Below are 22,972 nucleotides of genomic sequence, written 5' to 3'. Positions count from 1 at the left end.
TTCCTTGTTCTTTGGAACAAGGAAAAGACCTAAGATTTATCATTACATAATGTTTAAGATCCAGGGTAGAAAGCCAGCCTGAACCTGCTCCCAGCAAGAGGTGGTACACAGGCACTGGTACTCTTAATATTGAGCTCTTTTAGTTTCTGGGGATCTGTTGATTTACTTGTCATGCAGGGCTGTGAATGAGACACAAGGAATGCTTAAACTGTAAACCTAGCAGTGTGTCAGAAAAAGCCCCACAACCCAACTCTTGGAGCTTCATTTTTACATCCTTCCCTTCCAGAGGTTACTGGTTGGTTTTCTTCTCCCATCAAAGTGTCTTAAAACAATTTCCTGATGTTTTGTAGCTGTGACTCTTCTTCCTACCTCTGATATTTGCCAGAAATGGTCACCAAATGAGCAGAAGAGGGTTTTTATTTCACACTCACAAAACTGCAGCAGGCAAAATGGAAGCTTGTTTAAAACATTGGTTTCCTGGAGCGTCTACACTACTCTCTGCCACTTGCTGTGATGATGCCATGGTGTGGCACTGCTGCTGCCTTTGTTCTCCACTGCTTGCCTTCACTGAAATTATCGTGGGTCATCTGACATCTGTGCAGCTGCAAGAAATATTAAAGATTGTGACATATGGCTTATGGCCTTTAGGAACTACTGGGTTACATCCTTTTTTGTTTTGTTTTGTTCCTTTGTGGCCATGTAGTTTAAAACAAACCCTCTGCTCTGTAAAGCTAAAAAGCACTTATTTATTATACAGATACGAATTATGAGAAAACATTTTTCATGTAGCACAACTTTTCGGTCAAATGCAAAAGGACCACTTTTAAAGTTCATATTTCCCTGATTTTGTAATGATGAATGACCTGTATGATTTTCTCGTTGTCAGACCTTATGACTCTAGTGTTCTGAATTACATTTCTTTTAGTCATTAGCCTATCTTAGCTAATGACCAAGCCAGTGCTTCCCTCACTGTGCATTGCACATCTCTGTTCTACCAGCCACTCCCAGTGTATCTTCTGCTTCTGACTGCCCAGATCACAACAAAGCTACAAAGCCATTTTTTAAACCTCAAAGCAATTATCTTTTACCATGATGCTCTGAATTTTTCAGAACTGGGAGTGAATTTTCACTTCATTATTGCCTAGCTTTGTATTTCTTACACTTGATTTCTTTCTTGCCATTATTTTCTAGTGCCACTGCAGACAAATTGTTTTCCTCATATTTGAAAATTATTTTTGTTTGATGAACTGAATTTATAATTTTTTTTCTAAACCATTCTAGCGTTTCTTGGGCAGACCTTCTTTTTCCTATGATCATATTAATCTCTGAAAATAAGCTTGCTTTCCAAGGAAGGAAATTTTTCCTTCCTTGCATTTGCTTTGCTTTTGGAGAGACTGATGTGACAAATGCCACAGATGCTGTATCTTCAACCCTCTCCACAAAATTTTCTCTTTACACATGAGCATGTGTAAGTGATCCATCACCACTGTGCACCAAAATCTTCATTCATGTCTGGATTTGTTGCAGATACACATCTCTAGAGGTCCATTTACAGTTTGCTCCTTCACTGTTCTTCTAGTTTGGACCCTCCCAAAAAGTTTCTACAAGTGTATTGCCCCTAACCACATACTGCTCCAGCAATGGAGAGTGGAGTAGTTTCCTCCCTGCATCTTGTATCCAAAAGGTCTGTGCTAATACTTGTTCTTTTCCTAATTTTCTATAGGTTTCTATCTTAATTTTATACCTGGATTATTTTCTAAAGCTATACCAATATTATTTTCTCCTTGATTAAAAAAAAAAAACAGCTCATGTGGGGTATTTAATTTGTCTAGATATGTTGCAGATGTTCCAGTTTGGATTAAGAAGTGGACTCACTTCCACACTTCACCATGAATTCGGTGAACTCTCTTCTGAGCCCCGAAAAGAAATTACAAGAGAGAATATGTTAGAGATGCCTGAAATCATGAATGGAATTGATAACATGAATAGAGAACAATTATTCAGTCTTTCACTGCATAAGAATGCATGAGCAACAGCTGAAACTAGTAACACTTCCAAATCAAAACAAATATTTCTTGTTGGACTGTATAAAAATTCCTCAGATGCCACAAATCATTGGAGCATTTACAAGTATGGGCTCAGCGTTGGCTCACCCTGTTCTTATGTATTCCCAAAGCATTTGATTTTTGGTCGTTCTGAGATACCATACAGGACCAAGTGGAATTTCAACAGTGTGCCTTTTTATAGGACAAGTGTTAATTAAGTAATTATTTTCCATTGATATATAACTAGAAAACTTAATTTCAATTAAGTTTCATTATATTTAGGCATTGCAAGCAGATATGAAGAGTAGATCTTTGAGTTGAAGGAGAAGTATGGCCAGCATTTCTTGTAAGCCTTGTTTGAATGGAATGAGCTGAAATAGTACACTCTGTTTTAATGATTTTTAACTGAAGAGAGCAAGCAGCTCAGTGGATCCAGTTTCGGATTCAGTCCAGGCATGAAGCCCTAAGAATGATGTGGTTTCAGGGGCCTGAACCCAACAGACATGCAAGTAGGCATGTACACAGAAGAGGAGCCAAATGGAAGTGAGAGAGGAGATGTACAGCCTGATCTGGGCTCTTTGCCAATTAATATGGAAAACTTGTTCTGTGGCATTTTCTATGCAAATGCAAAGAGTGCTTTGAAAGTCTGGGCTTTTTTTTTTTATTAGCTGCAGGTGCCAGACAACGCAGAACAATTTTGCTTAGGAGCTTTATTCCTTAAGTTATTAATGGGAAGCTGGTGTCAGCTAAGTAGTATCACATTTTAGCAAATTATTTTGCATGAAATAGAAGTGGGCCTGTGTCATGGTCCAGTTACCAAGAAAGATTTTAAAAACTGAATGAGTATAAACTTAGAATTATCTGAATTCCTAGTATTTATTTATCAGTATTGGATGTGCAGACATCACTATTGCACTGACAGCCACCGAATTGTGTGAGGAGAAAAACTATCAGGAATCTTACAGAAACCTCATGAATCTTCCACAAAAAAAAAAAAAGAAAAAAAAAAAAAAAAAAAAAAAAAAAAAAAATTGGATGAGGTAAACTTGGCTTGGATGTCATCCTAAAGCTCCCTTGTGTGTGGTGTCTCCAGTCCCTGCTTCATGGTATAGGTACTGTGTGGTAGCTGAGTTGTTCCTTGGTGGTGAGAAGGGTTTGTAAGTCCTGTGGAAATGTTTTCCCACTGGCTGCAAACGGAGGGACCAGGAGTGCCCACTGCAGCTGATAAAGCTGGAAGTGGGAGGTGCAGGCACAGAAAATTCATCTGTTTGCTGCTGCTTCCGGTTGCCAGATTTCAGAGCAAGATGGTGGTTTCTGCCTGCTAAATTACAAGTCTTCTTGAACAAACCAAGAGAGACCAAGGTCCTTGACTGAGCCCAATATGTGTCTGTGGAGATTTTCAAAATTCTATTTAGCCACAGCTGTGCAATGGCAGAAGAACAAAATGTGATGCCTGCAACTCCTAATGACTGGCATTGCAAATAATCCTCCTTAGGCAACAATCAGCCACAAACTGTCAGCACAGGGAATTCTTAACTACAGAGGATTTATAGTTATGTGTTCAGAAATATATATCCGACTGAAACTTTTGAGAAATTTAAAGCAGATGCTCCTTTTCAGGGGTTATGGCCTCTTCTCAAAGGTCTTCCATCTTAAACTGGTGTATCTCCATCTCTGGGTGAGATTATTTGAGTGTTCTCCCAAGTAAAATTTGTGGGGTTTTTATTTTCTTTCATGGATGATGCATTTTTAGAATTTTTATGATTGACCAGGTAGAAAATCCATCAGTGTGGAATTTTTCTGAGAGTTACATTGCAGTTATATTATAAGCACATTCTAAAAAAGACCAAGAAGCAGGTTTAGCATTACCCTGTGACGGCAATAAGAATAAATTTGCTCAGTAGTTACAATGAGCTATTTAAGATTTTGACATTTGCTCATTTGGTATTTAGTGTCAGCTTTAGAGATTAGAATGCACCAAAAGAAACTGGCCAGTGGAGAACTACTAGTGGAGCTTTTTGTTTTTTAAGATAATTTTTTTCAAAAAAGGCCAATAAATAAATAATACAGAGAAACACCTTTTGTTCTGGAAGGGTGAGGGTTACTGGAGTTTATTCCTCAATCTTCAAACTAATTTATTTCAGTCTCAGCAAGCAAACTTTTAAAGCTTTGAAACAATTAGAAAACCCCCAAAACCAAAAACCAGTCACAACTGTGTACAGTCCGTTAATATTGAGGAAAGTATATTTCTTGGAAATATCAGGAAAATAACATTTTAAACTTTTATATACAGAAAAAGACACTGTTGCTGCAGGGCCCTCAAGCACCCTTGATGGTAATTAAAAAGACCATTCTTTTTCAAGCATAGACCTTTCTCCACAGCTCCACCACCGAACTCCCAGCAAGCACTGCACACCCACACTTACATCAAGAACTTGTCAGAAGATCAGAAGGGTAACACCCCATCCCTTCATCCAAAACACACTGCAAGCAATATGTTAACGTGTGCGTGTTCCCACCATGAGCAGATGCACAGATCTGTAGTTTCCTAGCTGGTTGCTCAGCAATGCTGATAGTTCCAGTTTTCTGCCCAGGAGAATTATTTGTCTAGGAATATGACTTTGGGAGGAAGAAAAGAGCAGTCTCAACTTTGAAAACACATCATCAAATTAATACTTTTTTCTGAAATAATTTTATTCTGATTCTAATATTGAGAAGGCCTGCAGGAATAGAGCAGAATTAAAGGTCTCACACGATCTCATACAGACCATTTTGCCCCTTCCAGCTCCCATGTACACAATGGAATCATGTGAGATTTCAAGTCAGAGAGCTGCACTGCTAACACAAAAGCCTGCAAGGACTTGGTGAAACCCTTGCCTTGAGATTATGCCAGTAATCCAGGTAGAAATAAAAGTTTGCCATTCAGAACTGTTCACTATGCTAAAATGCTTTACGATACAAATTTCACTACTTTCTGCCAAAATTCAAATGGGCATAAATTGCTAACACAGTGACGAGACTGAAAAAGCTATTCTAGTTTAATAACCTGATTATGAGGAATTTCTGCATGTAATTTTTGTTTTAATGGTTCCATATACAAATCTCTTAATGTTTTTGGGATAATATGGATAAACTTGATATGAGTCTAGCCCACTGGGAACTATGGCAAGAAAGACTAATCTGAACTGAATTCCTTTAGAGGATATCTTTCCTTAACAACTCCTCATGTGTGCATTGTGTTACTGATTCAATGTGCTATAGGGGAAAAAAAAAAATTTGTTTTACCTACTATCTACTTCAATCTTCCACAACTCTCAGCAGCAAACTTCTCTTAGGGTCCTGTGTAAGTATCTGACATGACCCCTGAATAGAAGCTGCACAGTTGAATTACTTGTTCATAGTATCACAAGACAAAAATGGGAGATCCTCTTTGGAGAATTCTCTGTCCTTGAAAAACAGCAAAGCAGGAAAGTAACTCCATGGTCCCTTCCTTCCTACTTGAGAATGATTCCCTGAAATTTTTCGGGAAAAGAATATATTCATAAATGTTTGTTGCTCCATTTGCTCCTTCTAGAGAATTTCTTCTCTCCTTTGCAAAAAGTTCACATTCAAAGTCTGTATGGTGCATGTCTCTGCAGTAGCCAGGGCTGCAATTTCTTTAACTCACCCTGCTAGAGGACACATAGTACACGCTTCTTATTTTATTCATCTTATGCTTGATGCAATTTAAGAGTACTTCCTTGTAACCCGTGACAGAATATTGCTTCAACATGGAAAATAAACGGTGGGAAAGCTTTCTTATCCATCCATCTCTTGCATGTCCCCTGCCTAAACTCCTTTGTGCAACAGCAGTGAGTGGCAGTGCTCATGAGCATTAGCAGACCTGAGTTTGTATATTCTTCCTATGAGATCAAGCATTTAAAAGAGCTGGGTTTCCCCTGCTTTGAGAATTTGCTTCTCTAAGGCAGGGTTGTGCCAAACCCTTAACATTTAAAACTCATGATTAAACATTACAATAAAGATACCTTTTAGAAATACAGTTTCATGAGGTGCAGGGTTTGGGGGCTAGAAAATAAAAAGGTTGCCTTTTGGGGTAGTTTTAATTTCTCACAGTACACTTTTCTCATAAGCTTAAACGTCACAACTAAAAGGCTTCATAATTAGCTTTTGTAAACAAAGTCTTAAGCTAGAACATAGATATAAAAAAGAGATTGACTGTTTCAAAACTCACAGCAAATTTTCAAAAGTTGGCAACACCGTCAAGAACTAAAATCAGAAATCATGTAGTAAATTCCTCACTTTAGTCACCTTGTGGGGAGAAAGAAGAGATGGTGCCCACCACATTGCAACAACGTGAGCCTCAGGATGGCTTTTGATTGTTTGTTTTTGTTTGTTGTTGTTGTTGTTTTTTTTTGTCCAGAGTAAGAAGTTGCCCAGAATATTTCTGTGCAGCTTTCAGGCAGAGAAGGGGCACTTGCTGGGATTGGCTTGTTTTGCTTGTAATATAAATACCTGTTTTGTTTGTTTGTTTTACTTTTCTTGTTTTTCAGCAACAGTTGGCCAAAAATATAAAATTTGGGCAGCCTCCACAAATGACAATTTCTGCAAGGACGATGGGGGAAGCAAACGCCAGTGCAGAAGATGATGCACTGCTCAGCAGCCCCATGGAGACTGAGACCCAGCAGGACACAGTGATCTCAGACTGCAGTAATAAAGTAAGCACTTAAATTGACGTGTCCATGGCACTAGAGCAGTGCTAAAGCAGCAAGTTCACTGAGGTGTAGCAGATGTTTCCAGTGAGGCGTAGCAGAGCTCAGTGGGCTGTTTTACGTGGGAGGGATCTCTCAGCTTGTGCTTCTTGGCCTGGTGGGAAGCGTGCTCCTGGCATCCTGAGCCAGGTCACACAGAATTACTGGTTTGAGTGTTTGCACTGAGCTTCCAGCAGTGCAGACATTACTTCCAGTGTTGCTAAAACTCAGGAATTTTTTCTAATACAGAAAACATTTTAAAATATGGACTTCCCAGCAAGGATAGTTGTTCGCAGCATCAAATACCAAAAAGGAAAATAATTTCAAAATGAGAGGTGTGTGAAGGCTAAGCCTATAAAATCCTAGGTCTTAGAGTAAGTACGCATATTTCTCAAGGTCAGGAACCAGAGGTGAAGAAGGGAGAGAAGCATTTTGAATGCTTCCTAAAAGAAAACTTCCAGTATAATTCAAATTCATGGAGATTCAATTCATGGAGATTTTGATGCTGTGGGCATTTAGGTGTCCAGAAGGGTCCTGTTCAGACAGTGAAGAAACATGGTGAGGAATGGTCTCTGGAAAGTTTCTAAAGCAAGACTGGTTGAGTTTGTTGCTGTAATGGCAGAAGGGAGTATAGTGACAACCTTCTATGCCAGGAGGCTGGCTTTGTGCCTGGGAACCCTTGGGGAAGCCATCCATGGCCCTTAGGATCCTTAGGCTTAAAGGGCTGGCTTTGTGCCTGGGAACCCTTGGGGAAGCCATCCATGGCCCTTAGGATCCTGGGACACCGGGGCACGAGCCTGTGCTCATGTTCACTCACACTAGTGCTGGCTGTGTGAAAGGCCAAGGTAGCAAGGGTCTGTGCAATCCATGCCTGTGTTCAGCCAAACACCCTGAAGGCAGGTTTATGGCTGAGCTGGCCCAAATTCTTCATCGGTCTTTAAGGGACAACATAACTCCTCTGTGACCACTTCTTTTGTGGTGGCATGCTGTGGCTCAAGCTGCCAGGGAGTCAGGCATTTGGGTAGGACCTGCACACTCACACATCTCCCTTGGCCATCTGGAAAGATAAAAATTAAAGTATATATTTTTACCTAGCAAGTTCTCCTTCTGATGTGATCGGGTAAGGTGAATCAAGAGCATTCCATGTGCCTCAGAGCACAAAGTGTGCAGTGGGACTGTGGGCAGGCTTTGGCGATGCCCTGTCTCTACCCTGGTGCTAGGTGAGTCTGTGTTTGAGATAAACACAGATTCTCTGCAGACAGCCTTCTTCCTGGGTCCTGCAGGACCCCCTAGTGTCACCTGGTGACTTCCAGCTCAAAGGACACAATAGTTCAAGCACTAAAACCCACTGGAGCGGGTTTGAGTGACTACTAGAGTATTTTTGTGTAACACAGAGGGAGAAATTCAGTTCTTACCAGCTGCTCTTTAAAATATTATGTTTTGAAAACAAAATTAACACCCCTTTGCACAATTCTTTTTCCAAATACTGAAGGAGCAACCATCCCTACTCAGAGGCAGTTGTAGACACAAACAAACCAATTTTACATGGATAGTGTCAGCCACAGCACTTGGTACTTTCATTTGTTTCTGCACACTACTAATTACCTGTGTTCTCAGAGAATTCTGGTGCGTGACAGCTTCCCTGGTTTTTGCTCTTGTCTGATCTGCTGGTCTTGTAACTCCTTGGCGTGTCTATCTGTATATGTCTTGGGGGATGGGGTGACTTCTGTCAAAAAATGGTGGCTAGGCCCACATAGATCTGCTCTACTTTGTACAGGTTTCCTGTGATGCTCTGTGACTTCTCATTTTTCTAACTGAGTAACACAGATTGGTGGCAAGAGCTCTGGGTTTAATTTATCCTGTAGTTGTGAAGCTGAGTTTTTAGCCTTGATATTAACAATCATGTGGTGTAATGGGATCCCAACACGCATGAGGTTGTGAAGTAATACTGTGATAGAATGATTAAAACCAATGTTTCTAGGTGTGGTGAATGCTGCTTCAAGCCCTCTGCCTTGAAAATTCCTCACCATGATGGCTTGGACAGGGACAGTAGCTAAAGAGTCCTACTAGTTCTCCAGGCTTCCATGGCTCTGGGGGACTGTTGGCTCTCTAGAAAGAGTCATCAAGAACATGGAGTTGAAATTCCTTGCAGCACAGGTAATGCCTGAACAGTGTAGTATCTTTTTTCCTTTTGTGTTTTTCAAGAGAAAATAAAATCATTAAGACCTGATCAAAATCCTCCAAAGCTGTGCTCTTTCTTTTGTTTTGGAAACTGATTATCTTGTTAAGGAAGCCTGAGTGTTTTGCCTTTTGTAGCGCTGTGTGGAGCACAGTGATTCAAGGACCAGTGAAGACAAGCTCAGAGCATGTAGGGACAAAAATTGCTTATCCATCAGTCCTGAAGAGATAGGAAAGAGGGAAAAATCCTATCCTAATGTACATGACTTCACAAGTCCTTTGAATCATAATTAATTATTCCTTTCCATTTTAACACTTGTTTGTGGCAATCTTTTCTAGTCCACTGACACTCCAGATTTCTTGAGAAAAATGAATTTTCTTGGAACAGGACATGAAATGGAAGAAAAGGTAAAAAAAGTTTGTACTTGCTTTGCACTGAGTTACATTCTAATTTCAGATATTAGAAGCCTGACAGTTTTTGTTTTCGTACATTGTTTCATTGATCATCCAATATTTTGTGAATGCTGTGCAGTTTTGGAGCTAGCAATAACGAAGATTGAGAAATCTTAAGAGGTGATTGCAGGAAACAGCAGAAGCCAGTCTCTGCCAGTCTCGCAGCATTCCTCTATTTGATGTATTATTAATCACAGAGTCATAATTTTCATAAGTACTTCTAATACTTTGTTATGCCTGCATGTAATTCAATAAGCATATGCAAAACGTTCCCTCAGCTTTTAAGTAATTGGTTCCCTGATTAGCATATGTTTAACCTCAGAAGATTACAGAGCTGTCTTGAAAACAATGTATGTGATTTCTTTCCTTACAGAAGATGTTTTCCCCCCTTTTTTTTCTCTGTCTTCCTTTTCCATTTGTGTTATGCCAAATGCAAGTCTTGGGATGCTGATGACTTATGGAAGAGACAGATGACAGGCTCATTCTTATATGCCTAGACATACAGTTCCACTGTTTATTCACAGAAAGAGTCTCACTGAACCACTTTGCTTATATTTGCACTTTCTGAACTTTCTGAAGGTATTTGGAGGGCATGAGAAGTAAAGCACCCATCAAAGCCAGTGTTGTCTTACTTTAGTATTTTGCTGTTTGGAGCTGTCTTGGACAATTTCACATGACTCTGGAGGGAAGGTTTTCCACAGGCACCGTGCCAGTCAGAGATCCAATGCTGCAGTCATCTCCCATGCAGAGAGAACAGCTCTATAGCTTTCTGTTATGAAGCTTAGATAAGTCAATCTGATTTGCTTCTGCCTAAAGTGTATAATCTAAATTATTTAAAGATGTAGATCTTTTTTCACAGTAAGCAAACTTTAAAATGTCCCAGTGTTTGATGTTGCTTAAAACTCTGCCTCTGCCTTTCCCATTCCCAACAAGTTCATAGTGGAGCTAAACTGAAAAAACTTCAATAGAATGGTCCAAGTAATTTTTATGTGAAAACTATAAAAATGTGTAGTACTGAAAATGGGAGAATATTAGAACTGCAGCTTTCATGTCCGAAGTTTCTAATTTGTATAATGGAAAGCCAGGGTTTCTAATTTTTTCTGCTAATAATTCCTTTGAATTCAAATCTGCAAAGATATGTGTGTGTGTGTGTGTGTGTGTGTGTGTGTGTGATTTATTTATTTATTTATTTACTTACTTACTTACTTAATGGAACAAATAGCTTAATAATGGTTTCTTGTGTTTATGATACAAACAGGTCACTCCAATGAAGTCAGCTCGGCCAAAAAGACAGTTTTCCTGTTCTGGCACAATTGAAACAATCAATTTGGATTCAGTTCCTCAGGCTCTTGCTCGTCTAGACAACAGTGCAGCTAAGCACAAACTGTCAGTGAAGCCAAAAAAGCAGAGGATGTCAAGACAGCACAAGAGATTGACAAAGGTATTAAATGACTGGCTAAACAGCGAGAGGAGGGAGATTACTTTTGAAACTGGGTACAAAATAGCCATAAAGGAGTGTACCAGGATCTTATAGGCAGGGGATCTGATTAACACCGTTATCTGAAACTCTAGCTGGAGAGCAGATGCAAAGAAGTTTTAATATTGCCAGCTGAGACAACTACTGCTTAAACCTGAAGTACTTCCACTAGGATTTTACATTAAGAGTTTTCTGATTCTAGCTTTTCTAGTAAAAACTTTAGGTCATAAAGGCCTGAAGATATGTGCTGCTGTTAATGCTGCTCTGATATAGACAATGAGATGGTACAAAATTTGGTTGGGAAAAAAAATCAGATTCTCTAAATTGGGCATGGATTCTGACAGGGGTAATATCTTTGCCTTATGAGAAGGAATAAGACTTAAGCAATGTAGCTCTTGCAACAGCTATAGAGAGAAATATAAAGTTGTAGCTTTGTACACTTACTGCATATCTGTTTTGATTTTTATCCTGACATCTTATTAGTTCTTGTAAATGGGACAAGAGTATTCAACTACTTGGGGCTCAGGAGAGGCCACTTCCTTTCTTCTGCACCACTGTACTTGCATTTATCACTCTTGTAATGAAGAAATTAAATTTAAACCTCTTGTTTATACAGTGGTTAACTGGAGCCAAACAACGGCTCAAAAAATGATAGCTAGACAGGACATTAACTGAGCTGTTTTCCTAAAGGGAAACACTCTTCAGGTATGGAACGGAGCAGTATTCCTGGCTGTGCTGTCCATACATGTTCCCACAGTTCCTACAATAGTGCTGGAGTCTCAGCACAGCTAATGAGGAAGATATCCTGGCTCAGGATTTGTGAAAAGAAAGCAAATTGTGTTTCCCTGAGGAGTGTTCTTTCCTGGCTAGCACTGCAGAGCTTTTTTCTGCAGGCAACAGCTCTGTCTCTGCAAGTATCAGATTTGCCATGGAAGAACTGGCAAAACAATGCCCCTAAGCAGGCATTAATTATTTCAGGCTTAAAGGATGGAGTTCTAAGCAGCAGAAGAAGAATGAGCGTGTGAAACTCATGCTCTGTTCCTTGGGCTTCTGCAAATTTAAAATGGCAGGTCTCAATGTACATCAAAAGGTGATTCAATATTTGGCATTATACTGCTGTCACTCTTGGGATGTTTTCTTTCTTTTAAAGGCTATCATCCAAATAGGGGAGAGACATGGGATCTATGATGATGTAATCCATAATTGGGGTGGGGTATGTTGGCTCATCTAAATCACTGTTTAATTTATTTATTTTTTTTTGCATTTTCAACTCTTGGTTCATTGTGAAGGATAACAAGCCAACAGGCAATGTTCAGTAACTCCAAACTTGTCTCCAATTTTAGGGATCACAAAGTTTAACAATAACAGAATTTGAGCCAGAGGACCTAGAAACTCAGCTGTATGAGGACATATACCCAGGATATAATGGACGCTTCACAGCAGACAAGCTAATCCACGACAGAGATGAGCAGAAGCAGCTTCAGCTGACAAAGCAAAAAAGAATTGAAGATCACTGGGGTATCCTTGAAGCTGAAAGGATAAGACAGATTGTAGAAATGGAAGAACAAAGAGAAATTGAAGAAAAAAGGTGCCAAGAACTTGAGGAGATACGGAAAGAACAGGAAAAAAGACGCTGTGAAGAAGAGAGGAGGCAATACCTCCTTGATGAGGAGAAATTGAAAATAGAAGAGCAAACATGCCATAAAGATGAAAGAAGACTGATGAAGGCTGAAAAAAGGCAAGAGCTGGAACAGCAGATGCAGAAGGAGTTGGAGGAACAACATAGACAAAACCTGGAGGAGAAGAGGCACTGGCAAGTGGAGGAACAACAGAGACGAGAGCTAGAGGAGCAGAAGCTCAAGGAACAGGAAGAACAACAGAGACGAGAGCTGGAGGAGCAGAAGCTCAAGGAACAGGAGGAACAGAGACAAGAACTGGAGGTGCAGAAGCTCAAGGAACAGGAGGAACAACAGAGACGAGAGCTGGAGGAGCAGAAGCTCAAGGAACAGGAGGAACAGCAGAGACGAGAGGTGGAGGAGCAGAAGCTCAAGGAACAGGAACAACAGAGACGAGAGCTGGAGGAGCAGAAGCTCAAGGAACAGGAGGAACATCAGAGACGAGAGCTGGAGGAGCAGAAGTTCAAGGAACAGGAGGAACAACAGAGACGAGAGGTGGAGGAGCAGAAGCTCAAGGAACAGGAGGAGCATCAGAGACGAGAGGTGGAGGTGCAGAAGCTCAAGGAACAGGAAGAGCAACAGAGACAAGAGCTGGAAGTCCAAAAGCTCAAGGAACAAGAAGAACTGGGGTATCCTTGAAGCTGAAAGGATAAGACAGATTGTAGAAATGGAAGAACAAAGAGAAATTGAAGAAAAAAGGTGCCAAGAACTTGAGGAGATACGGAAAGAACAGGAAAAAAGACGCTGTGAAGAAGAGAGGAGGCAATACCTCCTTGATGAGGAGAAATTGAAAGTAGAAGAGCAAACATGCCATAAAGATGAAAGAAGACTGATGAAGGCTGAAAAAAGGCAAGAGCTGGAACAGCAGATGCAGAAGGAGTTGGAGGAACAACATAGACAAAACCTGGAGGAGAAGAGGCACTGGCAAGTGGAGGAACAACAGAGACGAGAGCTAGAGGAGCAGAAGCTCAAGGAACAGGAGGAACAACAGAGACGAGAGCTGGAGGAGCAGAAGCTCAAGGAACAGGAGGAACAGAGACAAGAACTGGAGGTGCAGAAGCTCAAGGAACAGGAGGAACAACAGAGACGAGAGCTGGAGGAGCAGAAGCTCAAGGAACAGGAGGAACATCAGAGACGAGAGCTGGAGGAGCAGAAGTTCAAGGAACAGGAGGAACAACAGAGACGAGAGGTGGAGGAGCAGAAGCTCAAGGAACAGGAGGAGCATCAGAGACGAGAGGTGGAGGTGCAGAAGCTCAAGGAACAGGAAGAGCAACAGAGACAAGAGCTGGAAGTCCAAAAGCTCAAGGAACAAGAAGAACATCAGAGACGAGAGTTGGACGGGCAGCGACACCAGCAAAGGGAGGAACAGCAGAGACTAAAGCAGGAGGAAGAGAAGAACCAGGACCAGAAAGAGCATCAGAGACGAGAGCTGGAGGAGCAGAAGCACCAGGAACAGGAAGAGCAGAGATGTCAGGAATTGGAGGAGGAGAAGCATCAGGAATGGGAAGAGCAGAAGCACAAATATCTGGAGGAGAAACAGAGACAAGAGCTGGAGGAGCAGAAGAGGTTAGCACTGAAAGAATTAAAGCAAGATAGGACTGCAAAAGACAGTCGAAAGGAAGAAGAAAGAAACTGGCTGGAGGAACAAACAGAGCTCAAGAAAGAAAATAAGGAAGAAACACAGCAACAAGAACTAGAAGAGAAAGACCTTGAAGAAGTTGAAATAAAACTAAAGCAGGAGAAAGAGCCTGAGAGCCTCAAACAAGAGAAGGAACAGGAGGAACAAAGACAGCATTTGAAGGAGAAAGTAAAGACAGAGAAAGAACAACCCCAGCAAGTGACAGATAAGAAAAAGAAACGGGAAGAGCAGAGGAAACACAAACTCACAAAACAAATGCACATGGAAAGTTCAGACTGTGTTCTACAAGATGAACTGAAGCAGCAAAAGGAACAAAACGGACATGAATGGAGCAAGCTGAAAGAGCAGAAGGTAGACACAGAAGGACAAAATCTTCAGCCAAAACAAGAAAAATCCTTGGAACAGCCACAGGAAAAAGATCAGTTGTGTTCTGCTGGAGGGGCTGCTAGGCATCCAGCAGAGGAGAGGCTCCAAGAAGGATCAAGTTTCCAAAAAGTCAAACAGCCAGAAAAAGGGACTAAAACAGCAGAAGAAATACTAGCCCAGAAACTGAAAAAAGAAGTTGAGGCTCAGGAGCAGAAACGCATAGGGGAAGAACTTCGGTGGCAAGAGGTAGATGAAAGACAAATGGCATCCAGACCCTTCACATTCCAAGTGTCTTCTGGAGATAAACAGATCATATTTCAGAAAGTAAATCTGAGTCCTGTTATGCCCATCAAAGGAGCAGGACTCTCTTCTCCATCTGTCAAAGACTGCAAGGTGCACACTACCAGTAAGGGCTCTCATTCCCTCCCGTCATCAGTGTGTGTACCCCACACAGCTATTTTGGTTACTGGAGCGCAGCTGTGTGGCACAGCAGTGAACTTGAACCAGATTAAGGACACGGCTTGCAAATCATTACTTGGCTTAACAGAAGAGAGGAAAAATGTGGATGTTCCCTCTCCAGAGAAGTCTGAGAGAAAAAAGCAGGATCCCAAACCCAGCAGCAGTAAAATGAAACATGCACAAGAGGCATTGAACAACCAGGCGGTGCTGGCTGAGTGGGCCTCTATCCGCTCCAGAATCCTAAAGAATGCAGAAAACAACAAATATAATGAGAGAGACCGAGTGACTGCCTGCAGGCACAGTGATGACTGGACACCCCGAGGACGTGGTGCTCCCCACGGCAACTTGAGAAAAACCCTCTCTGCAAATGCAAAGTTCTCAATAACACCAGCATGGCAGAAATTTTCAGACGTTTCAAAAGCCAATTCAGATGCTGAGAATGTAAATGTGGCAAAAGGCAATGAAACAGTGGCTGTGGGGAGAACCACTGGCTCATCTGCTGATTCAAAGGAGGATGTGGTTCCCACTTTTAAGGATAACTTAGCTGAAAAGCCTAAAGAGAAAATGGAAACCCATAGGGAAGTGACAGACAACACTGAAGGCTGTAAATTTGCAAAAGATCTTCCATCATTCCTTGTTCCAAGTTTTCCACATTCTATGGGGAAGGAATTACCCCAGCCAGAACTTCCCAGTGCTCTGGAAAATCAGCAGAGTAACAGCACAAAAAAAGCAGATAAACCACCATCAAATGGAGAAGAAAATGTTTCTCCTTTTGGGATTAAGTTACGAAGGACAAACTACTCTTTACGTTTTCATTATGATCAACAGGCAGAGCAAAAGAAAAAGAAAAGATACAGTGCAGGAGACAGTTTTGATGGTGTGCCTGACCCACTCACCTCAACAGAAGGTGAGAAAGAATCCTCTGTTTTCACTTCACAAGAAAGTACCTCTCCTGGCACTGGGAGAGCAAACATCCCTGGCAATTTAAAAGACTCTTCAGTTACTGTGGTGGAGTTTTCAACACCTGTGGGCACACCAGTGGTCCCACCAGCCACGGGCCAGAGTGCTCTACCTGCTCATGAGAAACCAGCATGCAAGTCACTGGTCCCACAGAAACCTGCTTTAGCTCCAAAGCCAACCAGCCAGACCCCACCATCATCTCCTCTCTCTAAAATGAACAGATCAAACCTGTCTGAAATGCTGGGGCAAAGGGTGGCTAAAGCTGAATCAGATGGTGGCTGGAGAAAAGAAGACAGAGCAAATGCAGCCCAACCCACACCATCCAATGACTACAAAAATGAAGAGGAAGAAATCAAAGAAAAGAAGTCATTTTTCCCATCTCTAAGTATTCCATGGAGAGAAAAAAATGACAAAAAGCCTGAGCCATTGAAGAAAGGTATGTATTTCTCAAAGCAAATTTAGCTATTGTCTACCTTTCCAAAATGAGATACTGGAGGTCCAGAGGAAGACATTTGGTCTTAAGTTATAGTTTTTACCTGGCATGTTACTTGTGGAGGACTGTCACTTTGCTTAGGGTTGTCTGAATGAGTGTGAATTCCCATGCCCACAGTTTAATTCAGAAGCCCATAAATTCAGTGTGACCAGTGCAAACTACTTAAGAAAGTTAATTTCAAGGAGGTAACAGTAGTGTGTGTGTGTTTTTCCTTGGCAGGGATATTACCTCTGCCTCTAGTGAGTCAGGTGATGGACTCTGTGGTCCATGGATAATGGTGTCATCAGAGCAGATAGTGTAATTTTTAAAATCTACATGCTGTTGCTTCTCTTTTTAAGGAAATACTATGTAGCTTAAAAAAATACTAATATGTAGATCCCTGTATCGTGGGCAAATTCTTTATTTAAGCAATACAGCTGGGCACAAGAGTCTGTGCTTCAAAGGCAGTCTTCAGTGATGAAAACAATTAGAGTAGCCATAATGTCTTCTCAGAAGAGAGTTGAAAGCCCCTGTGTCCTGAAATGGTATTCTGTACAAGAGGGAAAATTACCCTTTCAGAGTAAGGGCACTCAAAAAACCAAGGCAGGAATTCAGCATTTCATCGGGAAATCCCAATTTTTTTCATTCTTGAATTTTTTAAATATCAGGACACTTCTAAAACAGGATCTCAGTGGAACTGCTGTTTTTTTATTTCTTTTTTTCACACACACACAAAAAAGGGATAGATTTGGACAGCTGGGTGAGTGTGTCGAATTAGGTCTTATTCCTGAGGCATAAAATCTGTTTCAGGATTTGTTGTGCAGTCTGCAAAGGTCTGTGACTGACATGGCATTCAATGGGCTTAGCTCCAGCATTTTCTCAAGGCAGTTGTAGAGGTTTTCTCAAGACAAGAGATGTGCATTACTCAATCAATTCTTGTCATGTTTTCTTTCAGAAAAGCCTGTCCTTCAGAGCAGGCACTCTGTAGATGGCTCTAAATTGTTGGAAAAAGTGGAAACTTCGCAACCACTTTGGATTACATTAGCACTGCAAAAGCAAAAGGGATTTCGTGAGCAGCAAGCTACGAGGGAAGAGAGAAGACAAGCCAGAGAGGCAAAGCAAGCAGAGAAACTGGCTAAAGAAAATGTAAGCAATCTTCAGAAACCTGCCCATTAGAAATGCTGACACCATAATTATAACTGTTAGCTAACTTTGTTATGTGGGAATATTTTATTTTAATGTTTGGTAAGACTTCATAAAAGCTAAAATGACAGCGAGTAAAAAGTATTCTGAGTCTGGAGTTCCCTCTTGCAAAACTGAGACTTCCAGGAGAAACTGTGGTGCAATAGTTTGGCAATTTTAGTGTAAACTCTGATGATATCAGGTGGTAGTTAATGACAGTCATAAGCAGAACTATTGTGCAGGGGATGGAACTGAAAAATTGTGTGCAATATGGTTCTTTCACAGCTTACGTCAGATGTTAACCTTTAATGCTTAGGGAATAACAGCTGGAATATGCAGTTACAGGTGAATATTAGTAAGTCAGAATTTATTTTTATTGTAGCATGTACTATTTGGGTAAAATACAGATGAACAAAAGAAATGAACAGTCATGATACATCCAAATGCCTAAAGCAGGCACTGAATTCAATCACTTCTTTCCTGTTCTCCAAATAGCTTTTTACTCTCCATGGCTTTCTGTTAGTAAGGGGAGCATTTCTGCTTGCTGTACCAAAGTGACACTGCACAAACAGTGATGTTGTATATAAATATCAAAGATGGCAAAAAGGCAGAGCATGTGGATAACTAAATATATTTTGCTGTTTGTTATGAGAACCAAATTTTTGATGGATACGTGCATAACCTGAGACACAGACAACTGATGGAAGAAAACAGCAGTGGGTGTGAAGTCGCCCACAGATGCACACCTATACTTCAATGCTGTATTTAACAGGGAGGGCTGGCTCAAACTCTTCAGTATTTTGACTGAAATGACAACATGACTAATTCAACCTTGTGGTGGGTTTTTATAGTCTTTAATAACTGTTGGTTTTAGAAGTATCAGTGTTGTGACTCTTTGCTAAAAAGGAAGGTTAATGAAATGACAGGTGATGAATGAAAGCACCAAGTGTGTCATCTCTAACTTGTAGCCATTACATGACAGACTTTCTCATTTAGCAGTTTTCCTTCTCTGTTCTAGGCTGCTGTAAGTAATCAGTCAGATAACAAAAGCAGCAGCAGCAAAACAAGCACACTGCAGAAATCTACAACTCAAGAAGGAGAGAAGAAAATTGAGACTGCTGTGTCAAGACTAGAAAGAAGGGAGCATCTAAAAAAGTCGAACACCCTTCCAACTTCTGTGACAGGTACAGTTGAGAGATTCAGATTCACTCTAGGAATAATGCACTTCAGAAATGGTATTGCATGTTTTTGATAAAGTGAATGAGGGGGTTTCCTTTCCCTCATATACTACTGCTAGAATTACAAATGCATTCCATAGAATAACACAACTATTCCCATCTCAGGTGCTGGCCGTTTTGATGGAAATACATAATTTTAACAGACTTTTACCAGTCTTTACCAGGTTATTAAGGCTGCACTGCTGCAATTCCTTAGAATTGCCCCAGTTCAAGTTAACTAAATTAGGCTGTCTCCCCAAGCCATATCCAGCAGTATTTTTGGAACATGACTAATGCACATTAGAGGGATCTGATTTACCCTAAATTGCAACTGCAGTACTGTTTTGCCTTTAGGCTGGGGGATAGCACAGACAGGGGATGATATTTAACTTCCACAAAGTATATTTGTGCAGGAAGTGAAGCAAGTTCTCACACCTCCCAGTTTGTCAAGGACAAATATTCACCCCCCAATATTAGAAAGAAGTATCCTCATTTGAAAAATGCAAAAGATAATCAATTCAGTTGAAGGTAGTCTGTTACTTTGCATCTAGGATTTCTCCCTCCCAGTTAAATATTTGGCATGGTAGGTTGGAACCAGAACCTACTGCTTTATCTGTCACTTCAGTTAAGCTGAAACTATTTCATATTCAAAAGGCAGGCAAATTAAAATAAATACTTCCCCAAAGGGCATAATATTTGTGGTGGCATGAGGTGATTGCTGAAATACAGACTTGCATATATTTCTCCATCTAACAGTATTCCTAGGGAAAAGGTCTTGGAGTAGACAGGTGTTGAAGAAACCTTTTTAAAAGCCGTGCAAGTAAAAAGTATTTTTGAAAGTAAATACACGTATCAGCTGCATCTATTCAGTATCACTCTAAGCAAGAACGGTGAAATGCACCTATTGAAAGCAATGAGGTGACTCAACTGGTTTGTTAAAGGCTAAATCAGTGCTACTCCTGCATTGCAGAATGTCCCAAACTGAAAAACCCCTACGCCTGCCTATGTGCAGTTGATTCAGCAGCTGGATCTTCACATTGCAGCTGCACACCAGAGCAGATGTCCCTGAGAACTTCACTTGGAACATCCTGGGTTGGTCAAATGACCTTTAAAGGTCCTTTCCAACCCAAACCATTCTAAGATTTTACATAAATTGGCCAAAGTATTAATGCATTGCAGAATTCCTGTCAAACTCTAAAGGGGCTCTATTGCAGCCCTACCCCCAAAGACTCAGCATGGTTTTGTTATGCTGTACATGGTCAGTTCTAGCAGAAATCAAACTCCATCACAATAGATGATGCCAAATTAGATCAAAGGGCCAAACCCCAATTAAGCAAGGTCATTCTGTCTGCACTAGAGTGACAGTTCAGAAGGGAATTGAGGTGGAATTACCAATCTTGAAATATCTGAAGTGAAAGCACAGAACTCTATTGGCCCTTAAGAAATAGTGACTGGATTTCCCTGTGATTGCTGACTATGTTTGGAGCCAGGCAGCCTTTAGCAACTACACATATATACAAGTATTTGTGGGTAATAAGAACGATTTGGGCTTCCCGCAGTTAGAAGAGCATTTAAGACAAAAGACCAGCCTAGGTTATGTTTAGAATGGAAGTCTGCTGAGTCCTCCTCTAAGGACATTAAAAACTACCCAATTTGGAGGTGGTGTATTTCAAAATTGCAGCTGTGTCATATACAACAGGAAGTGATAAGAGTGTGGGACCTTTAAAATAGCATAAATTACCATAGTATTTAAAATAATTACCTTTTCAAAGTGCCCATCTACAGAAATTGCTGCTGCTACTGTTAATTTACTTGCAGATAAAGATATATGATTAAAGATGCACTAAAAAGAGAACTTTTTTTGCATCCATGCAATTTTAAAGCTTCTACACAACTTTAAAGCTTTTATACACATTCAAAACCTCAAAATAAAATGCAACTAAAAGTAATTGGGAATCTGAACATTTAACAAAAAAAAATTGTCTCCTAAAAAAGAAAATGTGTAAGTGAAGGTGGGGGGAGGAGCGGGGAGGAGGTAATGACTGAGAAGTTATTTTGTAACTAAGATTTTTAGAGTTACTCCATATGTTTCAGATAGGACTTCTATTCAGATTACCTTCAAGGGCATTCACTGTCTCAGAATTTATGTTTCTATTTGACCTCTACAATACTTCCATGGTTTTGCTCTGTGAAGTTGCTTCTTAGAAATAATTTGTTTATTAAACACATTTTCTTATGAAGACAGCTGTTTGTCTTATACTACTTGGAAGAACATGTGCCAAAGAGCCAGTGGGAAAGCAGATTTCTTTTTCAGGACAGTCTTTTGGGCAGGGTTCATTGAGGCAGGAAGCTATAGGATCACCTTCTTCTCTGAAGAGGGAATCTAAATACTACTGAATACATTTGGTTTACACGCGTGCAGCAGCTGCATTACCACAGAGATTAAAAACCCCTAGCTTTGTTTCCCATTGTTTGCTATGGTGCAGATGTAATTAAAATAGTTTATTTAAAGAGGATGACTAGCAAATTGGAAATGTTTCCTTCAGATGTCACAAGGACTGAAAATTTTGTCCCTGTTTTTGTGTTAGATTACTCGGCATCACCTCTGAAAAAGGAAACTCAGCTCTTCCTAACTTGATTATTTTGCAAATACAGCTGAAAATGTTGGAAATAAATACCTAGTGTTAGAATATCTTCAGATAAAAGTGAAATCTCTAGAATCCTGCAACAAAGCACAGGATTCAACTAATGTTTTTTTTTTTTTTCCCTTTCCCTATCCCATAAAAAAGTGGAAATTTCAGATTCTGTTCCATCAACCCCAGTGACAAAGGAGGTGGCCAAGAGATTCTCTACACCTGATGCTAACCCAGTGTCAACAGAACCAGCCTGGCTTGCACTAGCCAAGAGGAAAGCAAAAGCCTGGAGTGACTGTCCACAGATCATCAAGTAAACTGTAAAGTTACATCTCTATTGCTGACTATTAATTGCTGTCTTTTATTTATTCTGCTTTTTACACATGACAAAACTGAAAATGCATGTATTGGAAGGACTGAAAGCTGAACTGATTACCATTTTGCTCTAGCTTACTGTCAAGTCTACTCAAGTCATATATTCATTGCTTTGACAAATAGCTAAAGGAGATCATGGCAAAAATCTCACAGCCGGACTCTCTCAAAAACTTAAGAGTGCTCAGATAGTGGATGTAAATTTTAGCAGGTATCATAATAAGGGTCAGAAGAGAATAAGAGTTCGGATGCTTCTTAAATTCTATTGGTTTCAGTTCTGGAATTTTAGATCTCTGTGTTTGAGATCTCATTCAGAACTTCATTGTTGAAATTAAGGAAAGATGCATGTTTCCTTCTCTTAAGTCATAATTTATTTAAACATGTTAAACTGTATGAACTGCCAGTTCTGCCTGCTATTTTAAAGCTTTTTCCCTAAGGAAGAGCTTCAGGATACACTGTTCCACATGCAAATGATAAGTGATGGTACCATCCAAATGCTGAGGTAATTCTTTCATCAGAGGATTAATACACTACATCTATATGCCCTCAGCTTCTAAGAAGAAAACAATTAATCCTTCTTAAAAAGCCACAATTTTTAAACAAATGTCATTAAGTTCTCAGAAAGAAGTCAGGGATTCACTGTTTCTTCTAGTCATTTAAGTGCATCACTGTTTGTGCTTGGCCATATTTATGCTGCATAGAGACAGTGATTGTGGATTACAACTTGAAATCAATTGACTGGAATTAAACAGTTCCTGTGCAAATGCGAATTCCTGTAGAATTTGTATCAGGAAGTTCCCACAGGAATAGGACTGGCAGAACTGAAGTTAACTGAGAACTGAGAGGTAAGTCAGTGAGAGTTTTAGGAGTTTTAACTCTGCTTTCTTCCTGATTTTACTCCACATGCAACTTCAGGCAGTTCAGATAACTTCCTGTACTTTGACCAATATAGCCAGAACACTTCAAAAAGAAGTTTACTTACCCCATCTCAGGTATCTGGTGTGGCAATCGAACTCTTTATTACTTCACATAACTAAAACAGAAATGTCCACCCCCTCCCTCTTAAAAAAAAAAGGATAAAGTCCATAAGTGGAA

General features: G+C 40.3%; 1 protein-coding gene across 1 annotated transcript in view; it reads left to right on the top strand.

The window, feature by feature from the left end:
- The window catches only part of CRACD (capping protein inhibiting regulator of actin dynamics), a 36,856-nt gene extending 15,034 nt beyond the window's left edge, over window positions 1-21,822 (top strand). The window contains exons 3-11 of the mRNA XM_041402759.1: window positions 6,596-6,760; window positions 9,311-9,379; window positions 10,683-10,865; window positions 12,245-12,841; window positions 13,464-13,628; window positions 14,013-16,437; window positions 17,429-17,619; window positions 18,674-18,839; window positions 21,662-21,822. Of these exons, the coding sequence (XP_041258693.1) occupies window positions 6,596-6,760; window positions 9,311-9,379; window positions 10,683-10,865; window positions 12,245-12,841; window positions 13,464-13,628; window positions 14,013-16,437; window positions 17,429-17,619; window positions 18,674-18,839; window positions 21,662-21,822 (4,122 nt within the window). The remainder of the gene's footprint in view (window positions 1-6,595; window positions 6,761-9,310; window positions 9,380-10,682; window positions 10,866-12,244; window positions 12,842-13,463; window positions 13,629-14,012; window positions 16,438-17,428; window positions 17,620-18,673; window positions 18,840-21,661) is intronic.
- The last annotated feature ends 1,150 nt before the right edge of the window (window positions 21,823-22,972 follow it).

The sequence above is a fragment of the Onychostruthus taczanowskii genome, unplaced genomic scaffold (genome assembly GCF_017590055.1).
Source record: "Onychostruthus taczanowskii isolate IOZ18803 unplaced genomic scaffold, ASM1759005v1 scaffold2, whole genome shotgun sequence".
Classification (NCBI taxonomy): Eukaryota; Metazoa; Chordata; class Aves; order Passeriformes; family Passeridae; genus Onychostruthus; species Onychostruthus taczanowskii.
This window is presented reverse-complemented; position numbering and strand designations above follow the sequence as displayed.